The following is a 27,205-nucleotide window of genomic DNA, read 5'->3' as shown; positions in this document are numbered from 1 at the left end:
ATGTATTCTGCTATATCAGGGCCTCAGAAGTTATCTTAACACAAAACTCACATCTAAACAGAGAGAAATATCTGGGTGTAAGGTGTCCAAATGGTTAATGAAAAAATAAAAAAGAGATCTGCTTCTTCATAGGAAATGTTTAGATTAACAAATCCCATTGTTTTCCCTCCCACTCCTACTGTACACCAGGGAAATTCAGCTGGCTACAAATACTTACCCTGCAGATATCATTCATATGCCTTTTCCTAAGTGTGCTTTATTATTCACATCACACTCCTACAGGCCCTCCATAGCTTCCCTTCTAATTATTCCCTACTTGCCCATTCCTATGAATAACCAGTGGCATTCACCCACATTCTGCCATTTAAGGCAGTTAGTAGTCCATCCTACTATGAATTGGATTTCTTATTTTCCAGGAGGTGCCACAATTTATTTAAATTCATCCAGATTGAAACTGTGAAGATTTATAATTGAGTTGCAGGTTTCAGCTTCAGGGCACAGGCACCCACTAGACAGTGGTTTGTCTCTACCCCCTTAGTGGAGGTGGTAGAGGGGAATGTTTCAGGGCAGAGGCAATGGATGCTTTGCACTGCAGGAGATAAGCATTGTGTGACCCTTTGGGTCAGCTTAAGCTGTGGGAATGGTAACCTCTAACTGAATGGTGATTATGTCTGCAGTCGATCTAAAAGCGGTCATTTATTTGTGCCCCAAATGAATACTGCTAATTGTGATGAGGTTGTTAATGGCAAAAAGTCATTGCTAAGTGATGGCTAGTCATCGCTTCTGTAGATAAGTGTTTTCGCCAAAAATCCTATAGGCAGCACCTCAGAGCCTGTGTAGTGTGGTCAAAGGACAGAAGGGACATTGACCCTCTTCTCCTGTTACAGGATTCTCTGCAGTGTACTTGCCAAGCATTGTAGGAGTTTTCCCTGCAATACCCACTCAGTATCTAAACATGTGAGTCTTCCAAGCTGTCACATTGGCAATCTTCACCTGCATGCAAAGCTTTTGAAAAGAAAGAGAATATCCCTCTAGCTTTGTGGAGAAGGAGCTTCCTTTTCTCCTCGTTCTCCCCCGCTTCCCAACTGCTAAAGAAGTGGTTTGCCAAAAAATCAACATCTTTACAGGAATGGGACTTGGAGAAAATAACAATTCGTCAAGAGCACAGATGGCTTATTTAGAATCTAATAGGTATTAAGACATTATTTTCCCCAAGCTTTACTCCTGATATTGATAACGTGTTATCTTTGCCAAGTTCCCCTCTTGATAACATGTTATCTTCGTCAAGCCAAGTCCCTGATAAAATCTTATTTTCCCTCAGTGCTTACTGATAAGATATTATTTTCTTACATCTCCACTCCCAGTGGAAAGGAGAGAAATGTTATTTTTAGTCCTTTTCTTGGAGAGGCATATATATTGCCAAGGCAATGCAAAACAGGGAAAGGAAGAATGAAAAAAAAGAACAAAAAAAAGTCATTGTATTCGAGACAAGGAAATGAGCAAATAATTTAAGACTTACGGGCTTTTGTTTTAAGTATGCTAATAAGCTAACATTCATAACTGGCTAATGAGATAATATTTCTTTTGGAAAAGCAAGCTGTTAAGAAGAGCCACATCCAAATTCAAGAAAGATATATGTTTAGATTTTCTTTCCCTGTTTCTTCCTGCATTCTGTTGCTACATGCTTTCTCTTTACTTAGAGTGTTTCACTGCTTACCATCCTTATTATCCCTATTAGAAGTATTGTATTCACTCAACCAACACATAAACAGCTCTCTGCAGCTATGCAGTGTGATGACCCTTTCTGAGACACAGCCCCTTCCTTATTTTGTGTGAAGAGCAAATGCAGCAATTCAGTGAGAGTGGTTCTTGAACCACTCCATTTACTTAATTCAAGAGACTAGAAATCATGTCATGAACAAGGCAGGGAAGTGTACAAAGAAAATGGACAGTAGTTTATAAAGTCGAATTTGCCCTGAAAAATTGTTTCTGTCTCTACTACTGAGTTCATTACATGATGTTCATAAGACAAAGCTATTGCAAGTGACTGCTAACTACTTTTCCTCACATCTTCTGGATTTCCAACTTGCAGGCTCTTGCATTACTGTTGCATATGCAGATAATGAGGTCTGTCCTCTGAACAAATGTAGTGGAAGAAAAGGTGATTATTTCTTGAAAAACTGTATCAGAACCATCTCAATTGTACATCCAAACCTGGTATATTCTGTGACTGTTAACGACGCCAAAACTTCTTTGTCCGACTGTAAAGAGGGACTGATAGTACCACCTTTCCCTTAAATAATTTCAAAAAATAAGTCAGTCATCCCTGTGCTGTATTGAAGTATTACAGCTATGAATATCATAGGCCAGTGAGGGAATAAATAAGTCTTGTTTTCATTGCAGGGTATGTATGTGTGGTCATAAGCAGAATGATGAGCTGAAACAATCTGCTGGATAGCTGTGAGCACCATCCATCCTCTGCACAGTGATGCCAATATTCTTTGGAAATAAAGTGGTGATCATGCAATTAATGATCCTGTCATCAGGCACAAGGGAATGACAGCAAAGATTGAACAGGAGATCATCATTCTCACATTTCTAAACTTCTAAGTGTTAGACTTCAGTGGCCAGTTGACCCTGCCTGGACATCAAGTGCCCGCTGAAGCTGCTCTATCATTTTCCCTCCTCAGCTGCACAGGGGAGAGAAAATATAATGAAAAGCTCATGGGTCAAGACAAGAACAGAAGGAGGTCATTCACCAATTACTGTCACAGGCAAAACAGACTCAGGAAAATTAATTTAATTTATTACAAATCAAATCACAGAGTGGGCGTATGGGAAATAAAACCAAATCCAGAAAAAACACTGTATTTCCCACCCCTCACTTCTTCCCAGCTGAACTTCACTCCCAATTTTCTCTCCCTTCTCCCTCATAATGGTGCAGGGGGATGGGGAATGGGGGTTCTGGTCAGTTTATCATACATTGCCTCTGCGGCTCCTTCTTCCTCTCACTCTTCTCCTGCTCCAGCATGGTGTCCCTCCCACAGGAGACTGTCCTCCACGAGCTTCTCCATGGCTACAGTTCTTCACAGATTGCTCCAGCATGTGTCCCTCCTATGGGGTGCAGTCCTTCGGGAAGAGACTGCTCCACTGTGGGACCCCTACACAGGGATCACAAATCCTACCAGGAAACCAACTCCAGTGTGGGCGTCCCCACCGGGTCACAGCCTCCCTTGGGCAAACACCTGCTGTGGTGTAAAGTCCTCCAGGGGCTGCAAGGGGAGCTCTACTCCACCATGGTGTCCTATGGGCTGCAGGGGCACAGCTGCCTCACCATGTTCTTCACCGTAGGCTGTAGGGGAATCTCAGCTCTGGCGCCTGGAGCACCTCCTCCCCTTCCTTCTCCACTGACCTTGGTGTCTGCAAAATTGTTCCTCTCATGTATTCTCACCCCTCTCCTCTCTGGCTACAATGGCTGCTATGTAGTAACTTCTTTCCCCTTCTTTATTCTGTTATCCCAAAAGTGTCCACCATTGCTGATGGGCTCAGCCTTGGCCAGAATCCGTCTTGGAGCCATCTGGCATTGGCTCTCTAGCCCAAGGAAAAAGCTTACAGCAGCCTCACACAGAAGACACCCCTGGAGCCCCTCCGTGGCCAAAAGCTGGCCACACAAACCCGATGCATTTTGCAGTCCTGGTGTTCTGTGGTTGTAGGTTTTTTGTGTATGATTGGTTTAATTTCTGAATCCGCTGATTGTAGAGGGCTATTTTGTTCAAGGAAAGGACAGTGAGAAGGTTATTTCTGCATATGAGCAGCAGGCAATAATGTGATTCTTTAAGTAAGGCTGTCCTGCAGTGGAATTGAATGGTTCAGGTTTGGGTTCAATAAAACATGTTAATGTGTTCTTAAGTACCATTAACAGCAGTGGAAGTGAAGGCAAATTTAGTACTTAAAGGACATGCTGAAGTTCCTAAGTACAATTACTATTGCCTAAGTCCAAGGCTGGCAGTTGATTGGCATGTCCTGTGAAAACAGTCTCTCCTTACCAAATAACATGTAATTTAACACATATGTTGTCCATATATGAGAAGGGTTTGTGCTTGATACTGATGAGAGCAGCTTTTCTGTCAGAGCTGAGGAAACTTGTTTGGGCTGCATGGAAAGGCTTGGCTTTTATTTTTGTGCTGTCTCTGTCTAGTGAACATCAGCCTTCAATGTTCTTTCACTGTTATAACTTTCTACCTCTGACACTTGAAAAGAATAAGCAAATAATTACCTTATGTCGTGTTAGAATGAAGAAGTTCCATGTTCACAGACCTGAAGTAAATTTCTTGGACTGTATTCCACTGTTAAGATGGTTGTTTGGGCAAGGTTTTCTACTTCTGGCTGAGATTACACTGCAGTGTTTCACAAGAAGTTGTTGGAGAAAATAATGTCTTGGTGAGTGTGAGAATAGGGACTTTGGGATGCCTTAGCACCTACTTGTGGAGCCATATATCTAAAAGTATCAAACTGTTAGCCAAAGACTTCATTCATAGCTACCAGTATAGCAACTACCTACCAGAGCATCCAGCTGAGCAGAAGTGCAAGGTGTTAGATGATTAAAGCTGAGCTAGATCTCCAAAATAAAAGGGATAATTTATCTGCTTACACCAGGCTCATGGCCTTAACGGGGGGAAATCATGAGAGTGGTTGCCTGCTACCTCACTTCTTTCTGTAAAATACTGACTTTTGGTTAAAATTGTTACACTGCTAGTCCTCAAAGTGTGCACAGATAATGTGAATTCTCAAATGTGAACAAATGTGAAATGAAGGAATGGCATTTTCTTGTATCTCTAATCAGACAGACTGAAACACTGTCGGTGGGCAGCATAACTTCCTCTTGTCTAAGAGGCAGCCTAGAGTTCATTGCCATGACTTAATTCATTATAAAGGCATTACACGCTATTAAGCAGGGGATGAATAATAGCTAAAACACAGAGAAACCTCTAGACCTTGTAAAGATGGCAAAAAAAATAGTTTGGCTTGATAGCATAAGAAATGTAAAAAATTTAAAAAAACCCCACCCAAAGTATGCTACATAAATCTACGTGCCTCAAATATTTCCTAGCACAATTGTAAGCATTTTAGTTCAGATTCATGTGAGAAACTCAGGATTCTTTCTTCTGCACTATTCTTCTCCTCTGAATCAGAGCAACTTTTTCTTTCCTACGCTCTGCTTCTTTCCTCCTTATCCAGTTAACCTTTGGATAAGCTCTGTTTTCTCTGTGGCTTTTTCCCCCAGCAAGCTTCCAATGCCAGTGGGTCCTTTTCAGGACTATCACCTCTCCAGTTTGATAACTAGAAAACAAGGAACTTGCTTATAATGCTTATCCTTTAGGTTTTGTATGCAAGAAAGAAAATTCTATTGCTTCAGTCCCTATCCTTTCAAATAAACTATGCTGGATTGCTTTCTGGAGGCTTTAATTCATCCAGTGTCCTAAGACACGCTGCTTAAGTAGGTGTTAATGCAATCTGTTGCCTGAAATGCACGTGACTCCTTATATACAGAAGCATTCAATAATCCATATAATTCATAATTTATATATTGTCAAGTTTTCTGAATTGTTGAACCTAGTGTGATGATAAGTTACTGATTGCTGTCAACCATGAAATAATTGTCCAGGTTTGTGTTTGGGTTTTGTTCTGTGGACAGTGGAATTTTGTAGGTCTTTTTAGGTACAGTTGTATTAGCACAAAAAGTCTGAAGTAAAAGGCTTGACACAGAAAAAAAATCTGAAACTGCCAAGGTCCAAAAATAGAGCAGTAACCCAAATAAAGAATGAAAAATAATAGCTTTATTATTATTTATTACACCATTCAAAAGTGAACTACTTGCTTCAGAGCAGAGCAATGTTCCTTATAGTGTTCCATGGGAAATCTTGAGTCCCAAAGTTGCAAAGACCTCATTATGTGTTGTGCTATTTTATTTTATTTTGATTTAGATGAGATAAAAAGTGTCTAGACATCAGCTCAGAACAGTCTGCCAGTTACTATAAACTATAAAATTCAAGTACAGTGTAATCAGTTTAACTCTTCTACCAGAGTCCATCAAATATGAGTGGTCCCTAACATTAGCCCACTTACTCCTTCTTCAAAGATGGGATGAAACACAACAGTCCTTGCATTACCTTGGAAACTGGTAGGAAGAAAACCAGGGTAGCATGTGTTGCTGTTTACCTACTAGACAATAGCTCCCAAGAGGCATTTTACCCTGTCTGTATATTCACTGAAGTAAAAATATCTTCACATGTCCAGTATGGTAAGAGAACTAAATCAAATAGTACCTTGCCCCCAGCCTTGCCAGCCTCAGATGTGCAAAAATTTTGAGTTACACAATCTCAGAACTTATGAAAAAAAAATTGTATTTCTGAGTCTTAAGATCAAACTCTGTTTACCTTTGGTTTTATAATGTTGTTTCAGATGGGTCCTGGAACTGTCACATTATTATTTGCAGCACAGAATTGGGATGTATGAATATACCAAATACATCAAGATACACGTGAGAATAGTGAACAATGTTGCTAACAAAACATTACTTGTCCAACTGTATAAAGCCTGAAGAGATCATTCCAGAAAATATCTTGGATTTAGCACCTTCTAACATGGATAATTTCTATAACAAATCAATACATTTCAACTAGTTGTATATTTCAAATCAAGAAGTTAGCTAGTTGTTCAATTCCTGACAGGATTTCCTTACTGCCTTTTACATACTGGCAGAAATATTTACTACTGAGAAAACAGTACTGGAGTTTACTGGCATTTAAAGCTAAGGCTGCATAAACACTGAGCTGGTCTCATTAATTGCTGCAACTTCCAGTCTGAGGTAGTGAGGTGATACATTCTTTCAGTTCCTTTCTCAGACTATGCTGTTTCTTCTAAATATTGTGTATAAACAGTTCAGCTTTCCTATGAATATACCTGCAGTTGTTCAGATTAACAAAATGGTATCCTTTTTAAAAGACAGAAAACTTATAAAGTTTTAATTTTGGCAAAGTAACATTTATGACCTATTGATTTATGTCCGTAGAATAGCTAAAGAGGCATTTAAATTTTTTCCATGCTTTGAAAACTTGATGAATGTTGTCCTGAGATTTACTTTCATACCTTGCTACCTTCTCTGGTAATTATTTGAGAAGGAAGCAGAATTCAGTGGCAAGGATAGGAAGCGATAAGGAACATCTGTGTCACTCTGGATATTCACTGAGGGGGAGTTATGATTGCCAGTGAGGTCTTTGGCTACATTTGCATTATAATAGTGTATCTGATGATAACACATTAGTTGTTGTATAGGTGAGTAGAGGTGGTGTTTTTATCTGAGAGTGTCTACACAATACGCTCTTGCTGTCCACTAATAGGAATGCAATGTAATCACACCCAAATGAGTTTCAGTCTTCCAACTTCAGTTCCATGCCTTCCAAGCTGGATGGAGAAAGATAACTCAGTATTCTATTGCATGTCTAATTGTAGCATGGCTCTGTCCTTTATGTTGACATTTCTCTCTTGTTGCACCTATTATTTTCAGGCTTTTTCAAATCTCTCATTTAATTTTTAATAATTATTTGCTGGAGCATTCAAATTTCAAAAACAGTGGTCAAACTTCAGAATCTGTCTTGAGACACTTTTCAAGCTCAGATTTATCTATAAGCTTTGCTAATGGTAAAAATAATAAATTAGAAAAATTTTGCAGGAGACTGTCTGCTAGAAAATGCAAGATATTCTATCCAAATTATGTATAAAAACCAGGATAGTGATTTATATACATAAGAGGAAGCATGTATACCTGTATAACTCTGCAATGTAAATTAGAATTGAGATTTTGACTTCTATAGCCATTTTTCTTTTCATGAACTCAGTTTAGAGGACTGCTCACTGTTCAGGTAAATGTGAAATAATAGAAGAGAACAGGTCTTTATAGCAGGGAGATAGTTTGGAGTTGGCAGGTGAGAAATGTACTTGTTAGGAGGAACTTCTAAACAATAACTGCATGATTTCCATCTTGTAAACCGCTCAAGCTGGTGTTCACTTGATAAAACCAAAGAGATTCTGCATTGGAAAAATCATTAAATAGCAAACACTCCCCTGTACTCGGCCCTGGTGAGGCCACACCTTGAATCCTATGTTCATTTCTGGGCACTGAGGTGTTGGAGAGAGTCCAGAGGGGGACAACAGAGCTGGTGAAGGGTCTAGAGCACAAGTCCTAGGAGGAGCAGCTGAGGGAACTGGAGTTGTTTAGCCTGGAGAAATGGAGGCTCAGGGGGGACCTTATTGTTCTCTATAACAACCTAAAAGGAGGTTGTAGCCAGGTGGGGGTCAGTCTTTTCTCTCAGGTAACAAGTGACAGGATGAAATGAAATGGCTTAAGTTGTGCCATGGGAGATTTAGATTGGATACTTGGAAAAATGACTTAGTGGAAAAGGTGGTCAGGTGTTGCAATAGGCAGTCCAGGGAGTGGTGAAATCACAATCCCTGGAAGCATGCAAAAACCATGTGGATGTGGCACATGATGCTGGGTTGACAGTTGGACTCGATATTCTTAGAAAGCTGTTCCAACCTTAACAGTTCCACTATTCTATTATTTAATATGTGCAAGTAGAAAGTTGTGTCAGAGAAATACCTTATTATAAGATACTCACATATCTTCACTGAAAAGGAACATCTTGCTAATTATGACACTGTGGATAACTCTCATTGTCTTTTGTTTCAATTTTATTTCAATTGAACATTTCTGAACAGTGATTTAGCGTGAGGGTTTTCTACACGTTTTCAAACATTTGTACTCTCTGTGTAGGTAGTTATATCTTTATTAAAGTTATATGAGAACACATCAGCTGCATCCCTATTTGCTCTTTTGAAATTTAGTAGCAAAAATGTACTGAGAAGTGATGGTAGAATGTATTACTTTATTTGTGGACCCTAGTTTCAGATACCTTCTCTTTATTATACTTTAGCTCATTTTCAATGCTTATTTAAATAAAGAAAACACCAATTTCATATTTCTGGATTACAGCTTTTTAATTGAAGGTGTTGAATTGAACCATTTTACTTTTTTCAAAATTCCCTTGTGTCTTTTTCAGCCAAAATTCTTTCCAGAATTTGACCCACATGTGTATTCAACATTTCTGTCCTTCTGAACCTCTTATTTCTCAACAAGCACATAATACCATGTTGCTGAATAAAACCCATCTGCTCCTCACATGTGAATCAGCTGGGGCTGCTGTTTGGCAGAAAATGTTTGCCAAAATGCTGTCATTTGACTGTGGAGGAAATGGGGAATAGGAAAATTATTTCATCTTGCATACATTTCTAAAATATATTTAACTGTATATTAATTGTCTTTGAATTAAATCCTCATGTTCTTGACTGTCTTCCCAGACTAGAGACTGGCAGGCAGCCCTATGCAGAACAAATGAAACACATGCTTATCTTTTACTGTGGTTTTAAAATTAGTAGGACCTGTAGCTCATAGAACTTTAGCATTTGTCCAAGTTTACCACTCACTTAAGCATTGCCTTGAAGTGACAAGTGACATCCCTGCCTCACGATGCCGGCATAAAAGGAAAACGCAACTTCAAGTATATTCTGACAGAAGGGGTTTGTTTCCTTCTCTTGCAGATGGGAAGCCAGTGTCGCTGTCTCCACTTGAATCCCAGCCCCACAGTCCTCGGTACACAGCGTCGAGCCAGCGGGAGCGCGAGAGCTTGGAAGTCCGCATGCGGGAGGTGGAGGAGGAGAACCGCGTGCTGCGCAAGCAGCTCAGCCTGGCACAGAGTCGCAGCCCCTCTCACCACCATGGCAATCACTCCAAAACCTACTCCATGGAAGAGGGGACAGGTGACAGCGAGAGCCTGCGGGCTGGCATTGTGGCAGGGAACAGCTCCGAGTGTGGGCAGCAACCAGCAGTGGAAAAGTGCGAGGTAAATAAACAGAAGGAACTTGCCAGAAACAAAGCTTGATAGATATGATCTGTTAAGGACACTGCAGACCTCCATCTCCTTCACCCTGAAACTTTATTCTCGGAAAACAGCCTCTTAAAGATTTACTGACTGCAATGTTTTAGATAATTTTTAATTATTCTTTTTCTTTTAAACTTTAAAACATTTAATCATCGGAATATCTTCTGAGTTATTATTTCATCACAGTTTTTTGTCGTTTTCATTCTTGTGTCCCCAAACCTGGTATAAAAATCAAAGCCTTGTTCCAATCTGTAAAGTTGTGCTGATAAAGACCTGTGGCAAACTGACCCCATGTGTTTTTAAGTTAAATGAAAGCTCCATGGTGTTTAGAAAAGTCTTATTCCTTTGTTTGTGTCTCTGTACTGGAACAGTTCAGGGTTTACAATTAATTAAATTGTGGCTTATGGAGCCAGCCTGTGCTTTGGACTCACTTTCAGAAGTGTATCTGGGTGTTACTGTGGGACCACCTGCTTTGCATGAGCTGTGCACAGTGTGATTGGCTGCAGGAAACAGGAGATCTCCTAAGGAGGTTTTGGAGTGGGCTTTTTTTTGGTTTGGTTTTCCCCATTTTATGCCAGTAGTTTTGTGGATGTCATCCAGATATTTAGTTGTCAGATGTCTGAATGGTGACAGGTCCAAATATGGATAGATACCAAACAGAAAGTCTTGCTTAAAGGCCTTGTGCCAATCTCAGCTGATGAAGGTATCAAAAGTAGCTTCCTCCATTTATTTCTACAAAGAAGGTAATACCTTATCACCTTTTATCTTGCTTTTTGCCACTCAAAGATAAAAGCTGAAAGACAATTAATGGGAGAGGAAAAAGAAGTCCTAATTATCTTTTGAGATAAATTCTATTCAATGGGAAAATATCAAATACAGCTTACGAATTAGTTACCGCTTCCCAGTTGGTTATCTTCGTCCTTCAGTGTGGAAAAAAGGAAGCAACATTATTGTAAGGAGAGGGAAAAAGAGGGGTTTGTTTTTCATTTTCCCTCCTCCAGATAATGAGGGTCTGATTTTCCTCACTGAGAGCATTTTGGCAATTCTTTTAATCAGGGAAGGCTCAGGCCATCAATAAGCAAACCTCACTTCTCCCCTATTATTATGCCAAGGAGTGATGAGTTGAATCTCAGTTCAGTTGTTCAATGTACCAACCAATTTGGAACACAAAATAGCAGCTTAAAGTAGGAATAGTTTAAATGGCCTTGCAGTTCATAATGTGTTTTGCCAATAAGTTTACTTGCTCAGTGGGGTTTAGCATTGTGCTGGAGGCAATGGTTATATAAAATACAAAATCTGACATTATTTGCCATCCCCCTATCTCACTGCACACTATTTTGATAGCAAAATAGCTTTTTACTCTTTTTCTCAGGGAATTCACTCAGTAATTCAGTAACAGCAATGGAAGTTAAAATTAAACTTCCTTATTATCAGATTTGCCAAGGGTCTCATCATTTGTCCTATTATTGTAGATGATATTGTTCTGTGTTTGTGTGAGGGGTTTCTTGACTCCAATCACTCTCTGTTTTCAGTGTTCCAGATGTACAAACTAAATCTTTTTTAGTTTCTGACCCTGGAATATATCACAGCAAGAGTCAGCAAGTTGGGTAGTAAAGAACCAGGGTTCTCGAGAAGAAGACTGGGGCTCTGTGGGAGACTAAGAGAGCTAAGACTCATTTCATTGAGTCTGCTCTTAGAGATTTACTAAAGATAACATTTCAGAATCTAATTTGAGATGGTCTTTAATGATGATTAAAACATTTGAAAATGCAATTACAATGAATGAACATTAAATCTCTGATAAAGCATAATCTGTATGATAATAATTGTGATCTATATCAAATAGCTGTGGGTTTGTTGCATTCCAGCCACAGCTTCCTACTCTGTTGCATCACAGGAGAGCTCTTCTGATATTGTAAAACGGACTATCATTACACTACAAGAAAAGATCAGAGTCCCAACCAAGGGACTTCTCCCTGGAGGGAGCAGAAGCTTGTCATGCCTTCCCAGTAGTAGACAATTTAAACACAAACCTTGAAAATAAAATTACAAGTAGCCTTTACACAGATGTCAGCACACACAACAGGCTTCAGAAGGAAAGCATAATGCCAACAGAAGCTAACACAGTTATATGCCTTTTTCTTACTATGTTATCACAGTATCTTTCCAGCTTGTGCCCCCATTATGGGGCATGTACTTGGAATTAAGTGTGCAATTATAAATATTTTAAAAAGTGATTTTATATTAGGAAATTGGTAATTAGTAGTATAGCATTTAGTGGATTAGCAAAATACTTCACATTTGAAGCATTTTTACAGGCAAATTTTTGTTGTTACTGTTCTCAGCAGCGTTGTTCAATAGGGTTAAGTGTGTAGTACTCCACAGCCACCAAAAACAGGCCCTCACCAACTTAAACAGTGTAACACAGGAAAAGCAGATGTTACCTGCTTCTGAAAACTCTTTGTAGTGTATTTACAAATATGCTACAAATACAAGCATTTTGTAACATACTTTTAATGTCTCTTAATCACATTCAACAATTATTTATGAAGGATTAAATATCTACTATGGAAGGCCTAGCTGTCACTACTGGAAAGTTATTGAAGTATGAAATGTTTTACCAAAGATTATTTTTAACTATAGGAACTAATTAGAGTTTGTAAAACTCATTATTTCATAATTCCAAAAGTAGCCCAAGGAGGAAAAAAATACCATCTGTTTATGTAGGCATCATGTACTCCTCATCAATATGGGATCTAAGGCCCAGTTCTTCATGTGGTTTTGGGTATCTTCTTCCCATTAATGTTATCCCAGAATAGCTTTACATGAAATACTGCATTCAGAAGCAGATTTTCCTAGTCTGTAGTGGCTGAAGGATTTCTAAACTATGTTAGCATGCACCTTGGTATGACTTAAACTCCCTTTCCTAAAAAAGCTTAACTTCTTTAAGTGCCAAGTACTTTCTTAAGTACTTGGACCTCAGTGCTCCCTAAACTGTTTACAATTAAAAATAGTTCTGTTTGTGTCCCTGATCCTCAACATGCAGGGAGAATTGTGTGAAGAACTTCCACAGTGTTTTGATTACCTACTCATATCTATATATAAACAGAGTAAGAATTGATCGAGTCTGGAAAGCAAGATGTATCATCATTTCATCTGTTGCTGCAGTGAGTTACATTGTCCAAAACCATCTCCAGTGAATGGCCTGAATCTAGACTTCTTGAAACAAGTGGTGAACATGTCTATCATTCACTCTAAAGTGGGCATTGTAGGAGGATGAACATTTCAAAGGAGCTCACTTTAGACCCACAGTAACTTCTGAATATCCCAGCTAGAATGTGACTAGAATTATCTAGAATTATCATTTAATGTTGTCATCAGTAAGGAGCATGCAGAGCCTTGGTGTGAGAGGTTTGATGGGCCATGTTGAGCCAGTCAGGCAGGCTGATGCACTTTGTGGCAGTTGGAGCATTCTTTGCTTATGTGGCTTCACTCCTAGGTGTTGGCTGCAGTATTGAGTCCAGAGGTTGTGTAAATCACAGTGGCCAGTTCTGGTGGGATGGGAGATACAATCTTCTAGCCATCTGCAGATGGAAAAGAGGACTTTGAGAGAGAACTTTTTTGAAGTCTGGGAGCTGATGCTTACAGTAGTATACTCAGGAGGATGCAAATTCTTTGAGGTGCTTTCTTCTTCCAGCTACTGTTGTCCTATCTTGCTAGAATTTGGATACAGCCAGCTGCTCACTATCCAAATGTGCGTTTGGAACAAACGTGGAGAAAACTGGAAATATTTTTTTTTCCCTTAGGATACAAACATCTGCAGACAGTTCAGGTTGATGACTTCATTTTGGCTTATCTGTTTTCCCACTGACTTTGTTTAACAGTTAGACAATGAAGGAGAGGAAAGTGAATCAGGAAAAGGAAAGGAACAGACTGAGTCTTGCAGCATGCTGCAGGCAGAAACTTGGGAAAAAAGGTCTAGATTTCTGTTCTGTTTGAGGATTATGGCTCTTTTGTATAACTGATTGCAGGCAGGAGTAGAAGTGATATATAATATCGAACACTGCAGAGAGGCTGAGCAGAAGGTACATGGATGCCTGTGTCTCTGAACTGGAAAAGAACATTCAGAAGAGTAGCATGTACTGTGCCCTGGCTGAAACAGCATCCAAGGCAACAGCAACTACTAGACGACAGTGAGGAAAGAATGCTTTCAATTCTGAAACAAACTGATTTAGTAAAAGGAGTACAGATGTGGGAAAGTCCTTGACAGAATAAACTGATTTTTAGGGGAGTTGTAAGGTGGAGAGAGAGATGTAAGGAGAGTGTTTCTGGCAAGTAGAGGTAGTATAAAATGATGTTGACAGTGATATGACAGTGCTGTTCTGTCAAACCCCCTAAAATGTTTGTGTTGGTCCAGTGTCTTCAGGTGAAATGTTTAAAGCAGGCATGATTCTCAATTAATTTGATTTTAACTGGCATTGAAGGGAAGGGCCTTAGGTCTTCCAAAAGCCTGAGAAGGACCAGGTGGCAGAGAGGAGGCAGTGTGTGCAGTATCAGGAATGAGTACAGCCATGGGAACCCATGCTCATGAGTACAGTACAAACTCCCGCTGCAATAAAAGTCATTAATAAGCAGCCTCTGTTCTCCCCTCTTATCACAAGAGAGAAACACAGTTTTTGCAAAGTGTTGAGCGTGCTCAACTCCCATTGACTTTAACATAAATTTAAAGTGGCAGTACCTCACAGAGCTGTTGCCAAAATATACTGTAATATATTTTCTTTCTCACGCCTCTCTGGACAGACAGTTGTCTTATTAATGCAAGTCCTCTTAAAATCTCAGATCCTAAATGTGCCACAGCTTGTGAAACACACTCTAGGGCTGGAGGCAGCTGCAATGTTCATGTGGATGTTCCACAATGGCACAGCCACTAGGCAGTTTTATGATTTAAATTGTGCCCTATACCAGGTAATGTTAATGGATGGGGCTGTGGACTCTTTAGATTTGCCCAACACATGCCACCTCTTGTGTAAATCTGCTTCTGTTATAAGCCAGGCTTTGGGAACCTATGGCTGTGTGAAGAGACAGAATTCCTCATTTGTTCTCAGCATAGTGAGCATTCTGTGGAAAATGAGAGATGTGTGCGTGAGAAACCAGCTAACCAAGCTTCAAATGGAAGCCAAATGAGGCTTCCCTGCAGTTTCACAGCTGTGTCCCCAATGGCAGCTTTGTGCTGCCAGCGTGGTGAACTCTCCTTCATTTCTGTGACCACTAAGAAACTGAGTATTACAGAACTTGGAGTCAGAAGTTGCTAGGGTTAATTTTCTTTTGTCCTTAGGGAATAAAAATGGCTGATTTTAAAACCAGAGCAGAGTAATGTAACACATTTTTCAGATTAGTACTTACTGCATAAATAATAATGATTCGTAGCCCCTTTTCAATTTTCCCTTTCCTCCTGAAGAGATGAGGAAACCTCTGCCTCATCCTAAAAGGGAGGTAAGAAGGCACAGAATAAGTGATAATTTACCAGTGTCATGAGGTGGAGAGAATGTGTTTGTGGGGGTTGTATTTAACATCGTATTAACACTGCCAGTGCAGCCCATACTGGTAGTCACAGTCAAGGAGGTGGCTACCCATCTTCACAGCTTGTGTCCCATCGTATCACTGGGATGCATCCAGCCCTGGCAAGCCAATTGTCCTAGTCATGCTCATCCACGAGAGCTTGCTCACCCTGTCCTTAGTGGCTGTGCATAAGGAAGAAATTGTACAAAATTTCTAAGAGCATATCTGCTTCTAATTATCAGTCATAATTTTAAACTTTAGTTGAGAAGATTAAAAATGTCTGCGTGTTTGCATACTCAGAATTGTGTGTGCTGCTTACTTGGGGAGGGCATGTACATACTTACACACAGATGCTCTTAGCTAACAAATGCAATTCTGTTCAAACATATGATGTAATTTAGGGGTAGTAATGACTTTGGAATGATGATGGTGTTAAAATCAATTAAGATGTTTTTAACAAACTGCCTCAAGTGGGCTGCAAACAGCTGCAAAACACCCACTCACATCTTTAACAATCGCTGCACTAAATAATAGCACTGTCATGTATGTGCTCTCCTTAGTAAATGACAGAACACAGGAGCAGACTTTCATTTTTGTTCTTTTTGTTCTTTTTCTCCCACAGACTATCCACGTTGCCATTGTTTGTGCAGGGTACAATGCCAGTCGGGATGTTGTCACACTTGTCAAGTCTGTCTTATTTCACAGGTAAAGGTAGTTTTCTTTTCTTGTATATTGTGTATCTGATTACGGCTAAGTAAGCTCTTTTTGTTTGGATTCCCTTCCCTGATTGCTTTTTCTCTGGAAGGAATGAAGCATGAAATTTGTGATCACCACAAATAATATTCACCTATGTGAAGATTTCTGCAGTGAATTAGAGTGATCAGAGATCCACCTGCTACTCCTGTTGCATTGTGTGTTTAGAGACAGTATCTATCTTTACTGTAAAGCATCTGCACAGTCCTGAATGCTGTAACATAATAATAATAGTTATAACAGCATTGTATTCATTTAGCCTATTTCTGGCATCGGTTTATGGCACAGGTGTAAGTGATAAATTCACATTGGTTACTTGACTATCCCAGCTTCCAATTTAGACATTTGTTTTTGAAGTAAACCTGTTATTACAGTCAGTATGTACTATTTCATTAAAGTCAGATTGGTTATTCTGGCTTTAGAACAGCTACTTGCAGCCGCTCAGAAGGTTTTGCAACCTGGTTTTAGCACATGGAGCACAGTTAGATCCCAAAATTGAGGGGCATAAATGCACAATGAAGACAAAATAACCCTTAATAGACAACAGCCCTAGAAAAAGAGAATTCCCATTAAACTGTGTATATCCCTTGTCCAGTTTAGAAATGTCTCTCAGAGATGTTTTCCAGTAATGTTGCAGAAAGTGGATTAAAACAGGGAAGTGATCAGACTGTTTGACTCAAACGGGACAACTAGACTAATAAAATATGCTTACAGTATGAACAGGAGGTAGTTTCAATATGCTGCTTTATTTGAAAGATAATTTTATGCCAGGGGGATGACTCTTGTTCATGCCATGTGCTGATATCTTACAGCTAGTATGAGTGGGGCATTCCAACCCCACATTTTGCTCCTTATATTTGCCTCCAGTCTTCTGCTGGAAGTCTTAGTAATCACTCCTTTACAATGGTTTTAGTACACTGTTTTATACCATTTGTGGTAAGTTTCATAAAATAATATAAATTTTCACCTTATCCAATACGGAAGAAGACTTGGTAAATACCATTTAATCTCCAAAATATGACAGCAACTTCCACTATCAACACATAGCCTTCATAGCCTTTGCAAGTCTTTTGAGAAGTAGCATATTCATGTTAGATGAGGGCTAGAAGCAGAAAATCTGTGCTAAGATAGACATAACAAAAGCAAAACAACAGTAAAAATCTGTGTAGTTTTCTGTGGAGAATTTTTCTGAATGTTAAAATTCTGTTATATTTTAAAACTATATCTATTTCCAATTAGAGGTTTGAATTATTCAGTGTAAACTGACTTTACATTGCAAGGATGTGGGGAGGTTTTGTCTATTTTGATTGTTGTTTCTAAGCGATTTCATGGAAAATCGTATTTTTGTGGTGACACAAGTTATCCCAGTGGTTAGTTTCTGCTTGTTTTTCTCTCCTAGTACTTGCATCCATTTTGGGAAGACTTTAATCAGTATGTTTCCAAATGTTCTGTAAATAATAGGAATCTCACAGCTCAAAGGTTTAAACTGCTTCTCTCTGTGCTACTTAAAGAAAATGTTCCTCTTTTACTTAAGCAACTCATCTGAGCAATTATCAAATTTATAAAAAATTCTGCTATATAATTAAATTATTAAATAATAATAAATTAAAATATGAAACCAAAAGAAAGGGAATTAGCATTGGTATTTCTAAGTCTGGATTCTGCTCTTATCAAGAGCATATTTGTTGTCTGGCTAGTGCTACTACTCATCTCAAAGGATTTGTCTAGCTCGGCAGAGGTGATCAAGATAAAGTCCAATGTAGCTAATGAAGCTTTAGTACAGTTAGTTACCTCCCTAAGATCTTGCTTTATGGTAAACTTGCCACTGGCTGCCGCATGAGAGGAGCCCTGAAGAAAAGATACGAGGACTCCCTGAAACAACATCTCAGCCTTGGCCATATTGATCAACATAACTGGTCTACTCTGGCCTCAAATCGGGAGGCCTGGAGACACACCATCTATAACGCTGCTGTCTCCTTTGAGAACACACGCAGGATCACTCCCAAGGAGAAAAGGCAACGCAGAAAGAACCGTGTCTTGCAGAATACACCATCTAAGGAGTCTTTCTGCTGTGCCTTTTGCAATCGGATATGTCTGTCTCATATTGGCCTCATAAGCCACCAGTGTGCCTGTAACAAACGTGGATAGAGCCTTCCCAAATCTTCGTTCGCGAAGCCCAGCCATGACAGTTAGTTACATTCAAGATAACCTATCTCCCTTGTTTGCTCAAGACATACTTAAAGACAAATCTAAGTCTAGAACTAGACAAATCTGCCTAGAACTAGCTTTTCTCACTAGGATTAAATTGTTTGCTGGAAAAAGAATACTTTCTCAAAAAAGAGACAGAGCTTCTTACAGGCAATTCTTCTTATCTTCTAGAAAACACAGGCTTCTTAAGCATCAGTTAATGCTATGTCTACATGGCCATGCTTCAGTAGCAGTTCTTTCTTGGATCTTTATCTTTGGAGTGGCAATTGTGAGGAAGGATGGAGAATAAACAACAAAGAAGCAACAAACTCAGCTGAACATTGATTTAGAACCAAGTTTCCTTGCGTTGGTTGCCACGTGCAAACAGTGTTATCTTGGAGACTTGTATGCACTTCAGAAATGATGATGATTGGAAAGAAGGCTTCTTGTAGTTGCTAGGATCTATTTAATTGTACAGATGAAAGATGGAGACAGGTTACTGCATTAGGAGAATTGAGTTAGGAGAGTTGGAAGTGGTTGGTGCGGATAGTAAATGCTTTGTGATGTCAGCCGCAGGTTTACCATCTGACTTAAGGTCATCAGTGAAAACAGGCATGGAGATGTCTCTTCTTCTAACCCCTAAATGTGCACCAGGGAGTGCATCCTAGCTGGCATTGTCCAATAAGCCAAGCAAAGCAGACATTTGAAAGAACTGTATGTTTCCAATGGAGAAGTTTGCTTAACAGGAAGTTTGCTATCCTAATCTCTAAAGTTAGGCTACTGGTCCTGCATTTGTAGGATCACCACATTCAATCTCAAATATAGTTTTGCAAGAACAGAACAAACATGCCTCCAAACATTGTCAAAGAGATTTGGTTTTTCCTTGAATATATCCTGAATACAATCTACTGGTTAAACAAGTGACCCCTCAGACCAGGCTTAATATCCTCACCTGTCCTCCTGCACCTCACTTGGTGTTTGTTGTGAGAGCACTGATTTCAGTGAATCTATCTGGAATTCATGTGATGTCATGTGATGTTTTTAGCATTTCTGTCTTGTTTAGTAATTAAAGCATGTTTTAGCAGTGCATTTTGATACAAAATGAGACCCTACTTCTGTACGAAATTCTTACTTTGCTATCAGGAAAGCTCTGAGAAAAGGAGGCCATGTCATTCTACTCCCAGGGTGTATTAACATATTTGTTATACCCCCAACTTTGAGCTAGAGTGCTAGATAGAGACACAAAACAGCAGGAGTGCTGGGTCATTAAGGATAAAAGCCACAGGAGTTTCTATAGATGGAGTGTGCTGTCTCTTCTCTCTTGCATGAATGTACAGCAAATTCTGCATATTGAACATTTCAGCTTCCCACAGGTCTAAAAAAGCAAGTTTCTGATTGTAGTCATAGCATATATCACGAGAGTTAGGCAAGCTACTTGTTCAGACCATTTGAGAAACTATATCTGCCTTCAGGTTCCACAGAGTGGGAAGAGGAGGGGAAAGGGGTAGTGGGGTTGATTCCACATAAGGACACCAGAGTTCAGAAATGCTTTTCATTCCCAGTGGTAAAGCAGCTTGATTCCAGTTTTGTCTTTAGAAAACGTATGCTCCAGCCACAAAATCCCAGCAGCTTTTAACACCCAGTTTGACATAACTGACAGTTTGTTCTCGGGAGGAGACTCAGCTGAGCTGGGATAGTGGAGGGTTTGCAGTCTGATAAATATGCATTGGCAACACTGCACAGAGGGAGGCTTGTAGAATGAGCACTCAGTCCTAGTCTGCAACTTTCCTGCTTTCCTTTCTTGCACATCTAGTTCCCAATTATGACAGATTTTATAAATCCATTGCAGGCTAAAAAAAATTATCTCTGAGCCAGCTTAACACAAGCCAAGCTCGTACCACTGCGTGCTAAGTACAACGTAATTTTAGTTTTCCCAAACCAAAAGACTAAACACTAAAAACTAAATATATTGGGTCAAATGGGCAAAATCAAATACAAGTAGTTTTGTAAACAGTGCTTATAGTAGTATGCAAAAGGTACCTGCATTTCTTTTTAAAAACTGAAGCAGTTTCCTGTGGCTGATTACTATCCTTGAATCTTTTGCAACTATTGATCCAAGTTAATTGGTGACTTTCAGTGTTTTACTCCATTTCTGAAAATTGTAAAGCTTAGAGGGCCACAGAAACAGCCCCCAATTATGTTTCATATTGCAAAGATCATTTCTTTCCCTGCTCAGGTAAATCTTAACTTGAGTGAGAGGTAAAATGGTTTTTAATGCACTCTTTTACTTTCCAAGGACATGCTAAACACTATGTTTCATTTGGGAACAAAGAAAGACCAAAATTACACAGTTACAACATGTTGCTGGCTGTTGGGTCAACCTGACAATCTGTGAAAAATTAACTTCTCTTTTGTGCCAGCTAATACTGGCTTGGTTTTTTGTGCCTTTTTGTTTGTTTTTTCCCTGCTATCTTAGTCCCTCTTCTTCAGAGAAGTCAGTGCACTTATTTCTTTAGCAGTGCCTCCATCGATGCTACAGCACTAGTGGCATAGTAATGGGGCTGGGGGGTGGTTTTGTAAGATATGTAAACAAAACCAGTCAACTAGACAAAAGCTTTTTAATATGAAGTAGCCTCTTTCCTTTAAGAAGGCTGTTTATAACCTCAAAGTTAAACATATGTCTAAACATTTTTAAGATCAGAATGTAATACTATGTTACAAATTGCTGTATGAATAATGAACTTTTTTTTTTCTTAGAACAAGTAGAATAAGGCAAACCAAGTGGAAATCTAAATTAAATAAAATGGATAACATGTAATTTCCAAGTAAGAGTCACAAGTCAACTCTGGCTGGTAATTAAAGCTTATGTAATCTAATGGCTATATTCCATGGAGACCACTTTGCCTTGATGGAATTAATTTGAGAATTTAAAACCTCTGTCATTGTTTCCAACTTTTCTAACATGTCAGTCTATTTTGTGGGAGATTCTTCTGGCAAAAACTATAAAGCATGACCTGGTTTCTCTGATCCATATTAATGCATCAATATGCACACTTCTTTTTGTGTTTTCTAGCTGTCCTAACAATAGAGGCAAAATGGAGAAAGCAATGTTTAAAAAAATCTGCCCGTGAAATCTCTTTTTACTTCCCAGAGAACTTCTTTAAACAAGAAGATCCATAAGTGATGTAGCAAGTGCATATTTAAGATCTCTCCAATAGTTTGGGGAGCATTTTAATCAATGCTGGATGTGAAGGGGTATGAAAAATGTTAATGATTTTCACATTAAAATTCTCCATGTATGAGAGAGGGATTGTCGTATGGGCATGAGGAAAAAAAATTTCCCAAGCTGCCTTTTATAATTTCTGTTTGAAGTTCTTGTAACCATTTGTTACAGATATAAAAGGTATTAGCTTGTTGTGCTTCCCTTAATAAAGTATAGGTTTTGGAAATAAACCCCCTGGGCTACTGACCTTTTTATATTCTTAGAAAATAAAATTCTTCTGTTGCAGAGAGAACTGTGCAACCAAGCAGCCAAGCAGCTGCTTTTCGAATTACTAACAACTGAGCTATGGAATAATACAGAAGGGAGGAGTTAGTCTTGGTTCCCTACTCTCTTTTTTGATTGTAGATTTTTGTATTTAACTCAGTGGCTGTGGCTATTTGAAAAGAAAGGGCCACAAATGCTTGAGCAAGCAGATCATAACTCTGATTAGGAATAAGTTTTGAAATGCAAAAATAAGATATCATGCTAAAAAAAGTAGAGAGGAATGGGCGCCGTGGAGTAGGATCCTTAATTCATGGCCTGACTTTTAAAATTACTGACATCTTTTCATTTTACTAACTTTGTAGGACCTCAGCGATTCTGAAAATGAGAGCATTCATTCAAGCTCCTATATTTAAGTCTAAGAGCCTACATTTAAGCATCCATGCTTGAAAATCTTGGCCAGAATCTCTATTCATTCACTTTTGAGGAAAGTAATTTAGGAAAATAAATGTGTGCTGTTTACACGTGGTTTACTTTGTCAGATAGTGTTCTGATCTTAAGACAAGTGGAAATAATTTAATTTATGAAGATTTGCAGTTTTCTAAATAGAGTGCTTAAAACCTAGGGTTTCCACTTGATGGGAAATACCCATATTGTGAAATTACATTTTACCACATTAAGGCATTAGTGGATCATCATTTTCCATGAAGCAGAAACTGTGAAAAGTTGTAGTTGGTAAAAATTCATATGTTCAAAATCGTTGAGGTAAATGAGATTAAGTATTTATGGACCTTGTGAGAAATTCCGTGGCCATTTCAATACCTGTTTCTGTAGTGAGAAAAGTGGAAGACCTGGGGCTCAGAGTTCAAGAGCCACCTGTTGTGACACCCAGAACACTAGAAACCTTGATTTCCAAACATGCTAATTCACATGAATACTGGAAATTTTCAAAAACCTTTTAGTTTTGTAGGAGAAGTTTATCACAACTGCCATATATATTGACCCATATTACTCCGTAGTTGCATATATTGTCACCATTTACAGTATAGTGATTTCTAGCTGTGCAAGATATAATTAGCCTCTACCATGTGTGCTGTTTTAGCTTTCTTGATGTGCCCAGTGGAAAGTGATGTATATATGTTAAAAATAAGCAAACCAAACACGTGTGCTTTGAGTTAGTTGGAGAAGTTGAAGAAAGACCACCTTCCATTTGGAGTGAGAGAAGAGGTTTATGCTGGTCATCACTTTCTCCCAAGACTTGATTCCAGGTTCCCTTCAACCCAACAAGTGGGTTGCACTGGAGTCTTTAGGCTCAGGGTATTGGAAAGAACCTGTTGGGCCGTCTCATTAACCATAGATTTGTCACTGCTTTTGCAGGAAACCACAGAATTAAAATCCTTTTCATAACTTGATCTGCCTTCCCAGCAGAAGGGAGTTGAGTTTTTCTTTAACCACAGCATCATATTTTTTCAGTTGCATGCCACTCAATTTCCAGTAGCAAACTTCTGTGTCTTCAGCTGCTCACTGAACTTCAAAGGCCATGTCACCCTTCCTTGGGTCAATTACCCAATTATACAGGTGAGGTACTCTCAAGCCTATCTCAGAAGACTCGAGTATCTCCCTCTGCCATACCCAATCTTTTTTAACTGTAGCTGCTAAATGCCTGTGAAGGATAGCTGTCTACATGCCTATCCCGTAACTGATCATAGGGGCAATACAGTTTCATTTCAGTTTTGTAAAGCTCATATCCCAAAATGTCTCTGTCCTGGAAGAAGACCAGTCTGAAGAAAGGAATAGCTCTCACTGATACCAAATGGTACAGCAAAATGTGCAAGTCTGATGAAGTACAGCTTTCAGTGGAATCCCTCACAATATCCTGATCGTCACCCATGATTCTTAGAGCCAGTGATTCAATCATGTTGGCAAATAACTATGGCATCCCTTTCACATATCTCTTGAGAAAGATTTTTCATCTTACAGAATCTTCTGTATCTTTTACAACGTTGGTTAATCTTTAAGCTTTTAAACTTGTTTCATAAATCCTTTGAAGCAATCCATATCTTTTAGGCTTTGCATATTGCAGACACCAGAAGAGGTAAAAGATGTCATCTGTGTGTATGCTAGTACTGTTATCTTCAGAAGGTCTTCCAGCTTTGAGTCTGTGCTCTGTTGGCTTCTAGCACCATGCTAAACCTCACATTTCACAGAACTAAAAGATCATCTGGAGTAAAATTTTCTGTGGCTGATGCACATTTAGTTGTAGATGTCATCAGGTCACTATACTGTTTTGGGGATATATTTTTGTAAGTGATAATCTTCTGCCTTGCCTCTGACATACACTTTCCTTGCAGCTGAATCTTTACCACGAGGCTAACAACTTGAAAGAGATTTCTGTGTGGGAGTTCAGCTACTCCTTTTTTCTTTTTCCCAGTAGGAGACGAACTAAAGAAAATGTCACCCACTTGTTCCCATTTAAGTTTCATACACTCTGGGTCATTCAGATAAGTATAAACTGCTACTGAACATCTGAGTGTCTTTGAGTCAGATTTTTTCTTTTCAACTAGCGTGTTTCATCTTGATATTTTATATCAATTCCATTTAACTAAATGAGGGTTTGAAGGAAAACAGAGCTATCTTGGTTTGAACTGATTTTTTACTCTTCTTATTCTACTTTGCAATATATGGATAAATAACCCTGGGGAAAAAAAAAGGAAAAGAAGTTACTGAAGAACACCAGCTGGGAAATAGTCTTACCAGAATCCAGACTCAGCCCTTGCTAAGCAGAGGGACCTATGTGGGATATGTATGTTGACATTCAGCATCTATTTGTCTTGAGATACTGCTTTGCCTGTATGCAAGGCCGCTGGTGTTGTACTTTGTTTCTCTTGGCCTTGTCTCTGCTAATGAGATGTATTTCCTGATCACTGCTATTTCCCAATTTTTTTTCTTGGCAAGGTGCCTGGTTACTGCGGAATCTGCATGAGCCAGGATGTCCTCTTCTGCTCTCCTGCTGGGCTAGTGAAGCAGATGTAATTGCTGTGATCCCTTTAGCTTGGTAATGGGACAGTGCAGCTGGCAGCTTGCGCCTTTCCCTCTCCCCTCCTCCCTCCAGGGCAAGTTGGAGATTGAAAGACCTTGTCTTTTTGGAGAGCATGTTGTGACTTATTGTTTTGGATATTGTTAAATGCAGATCAGCTGTGGGTTTATTCTTCCATCATGATTATCTCATATATAAGGCTTCTACCCACCCCTTTTCTGCTTTTCCTGTAAGCTCATGATGTGATACACAGTGTCCTTGAAGCCAATACAGCAGCTTCACTGGCAACCCTGGGTGTTGGGTTGGATCTTAGGTGCAGCATTTCTAACACTGCCAAATCCAACCATACATTGCTTCTCACAACAATCTCCTGTTTTTGCTGAGAGGTCTGTTATGATTCTATGAAGCATTATATGTATTTTTACATTTTCTTGTGGACTTTGTTCAGTGGGAAGCAGTATTACTTATCAAAGAAAGAAGAGAAACATTAAAAAGGAAGGCACATATTGTTCATTATTGTAGGAAATGGAGAAAAAATAATGTTCATCTTTTGGGTTAAGCCCAAAAGTGTAATGGAAGTACATTGGCCTGAACTAACATAGATTTCCTCACTTCTTGTTCACACTGAAGAATATAGTAGCAGCAGTCATCTTTCACTTTAATCAACATCTGAAACATCTTTTTAGATGAAAAATATCAATTAAGAAGTACACCCATTTAGTTTTATAAATTTCATAGAAATGAGAGACCACTATTCCAGCCTAGAGGTCAAAGAAAGATTGAGCCAATGCTTAAGCCTAAACAAACCATCTGTCTTCTTAGTGGCTTTTGCAAACTCTGTCCTTCTCTGCTAACAGGAAAAGTTGCTAAGCTAGGGATAAACACAGAAGACTACAAATTCATGACTAACTTCCACTGACGGGTTTTTGTACTCCTACCACAGAAGTTAAGATCAAATTTTACTGTTTACGGTCCCTCAAAGAGGGAGTGAGGTTAAGGGGTTTAAACAAGGTATTTGTAATGTCCAAGTTCACGTTACTATAGAAAAATCCATACAGTCTGCAAATGGTGCCAGTCTTGCTGATACTGGCTTCACTCATCTTGTTTTGAAGCTTTTCAGTTAGCCCAAGTTCTGTAACTACCAAGGTGAACCCAATTCTGGTGTTTTGAAGTAAAATGTTTTCTTTCTTCCTGCCTTTAACTATCCCTCCCTCTTAGGAAAAGGATGTGGGAAGATGTGCAATCTCCATTCTATTCACTATGCTAGTGAATAGCGAGAAGGCACTTGCTTGAAACATCTAGCTTTGGGTTTCTGTAGGACAGCTGTTGATTCCCCAAGTTTGCCTTGTAGAAAAGAACTATGTAAACTCAATGGTCCCAGAATATCACCTAATTCAAATGATTATTTTTTAACCTTCCCTTGTACCTCCACTTCTCCACAGACTTCTTACCACAAAGATAAGTTGCCAGATTGACCTAGAAACTGAAAGCCAGCACATTCATAGCTCAAGTCCCCAAAGGGAGATTAACTTAGCCTTCTTTTAAGGAACCAGTAGAAGGAACAAGATCCTTAGCTGTTATAAATTGTTGCATTCCACTGAAGTCAAAGGATCTCTATTTGTTTACAACCACCCAGAAACTGAATGAGTATTTCTGTTATTGTCATACATGTTCAATTGTGGCTCAGCATTTTGGCCACAAAGCAGGACTCCACTGAACATGCTGTACACTTTAAACTTGACATCTTAGACATAGATAAAGTTTTGTACGTTCTGATGTTGTTGTTTAACAAGAGGAATTAGGAACCCTTGAACTAATGGTTTTCTCTCCTTTCTCATACTAGGCGAAACCCACTCCACTTCCACCTCATCGCAGATGCAATTGCCAAACAGATCCTGGCAACTCTGTTCCAGACATGGATGGTCCCTGCTGTGCGCATAGACTTCTATGATGCAGATGAGCTCAAGGTAAAGACAGACATACACAGGCATTAATCATATACTTCTGATTTCATGTCATCCCTTTTTTATTAATCTCTTTTGCCTGGTGACTTGCAGGGGAGAAGTTGGCTAAAACATTCTCCCTGACTGAGACTAATTCCAACTCACATGACTGGAACTTCAGTTACACTTAACTAAAAGATGCTAAATGGCTAAATTCAAGGCAGTTTCTCTGCTAATAGAATAT

The 27,205-nt window shown here is 39.1% G+C and overlaps 1 protein-coding gene across 8 annotated transcripts in view; it reads left to right on the top strand.

Annotated features, from left to right (window-relative positions):
• Positions 1–27,205, top strand: part of LARGE1 (LARGE xylosyl- and glucuronyltransferase 1) — a 293,661-nt gene that overhangs the window by 126,077 nt on the left and 140,379 nt on the right. For all 8 annotated transcript variants that reach the window (XM_064654910.1, XM_064654909.1, XM_064654904.1 and 5 more), the window contains 3 exons: positions 9,658–9,959; positions 16,180–16,262; positions 26,862–26,985. In XM_064654910.1, the coding sequence (XP_064510980.1) occupies positions 9,658–9,959; positions 16,180–16,262; positions 26,862–26,985 (509 nt within the window). The remainder of the gene's footprint in view (positions 1–9,657; positions 9,960–16,179; positions 16,263–26,861; positions 26,986–27,205) is intronic.

The sequence above is a fragment of the Pseudopipra pipra genome, chromosome 5, assembly GCF_036250125.1.
Source record: "Pseudopipra pipra isolate bDixPip1 chromosome 5, bDixPip1.hap1, whole genome shotgun sequence".
Classification (NCBI taxonomy): Eukaryota; Metazoa; Chordata; class Aves; order Passeriformes; family Pipridae; genus Pseudopipra; species Pseudopipra pipra.
Note: the sequence above shows the minus strand (reverse complement) of the source record. Positions and strands in the feature narration are given on the sequence as shown.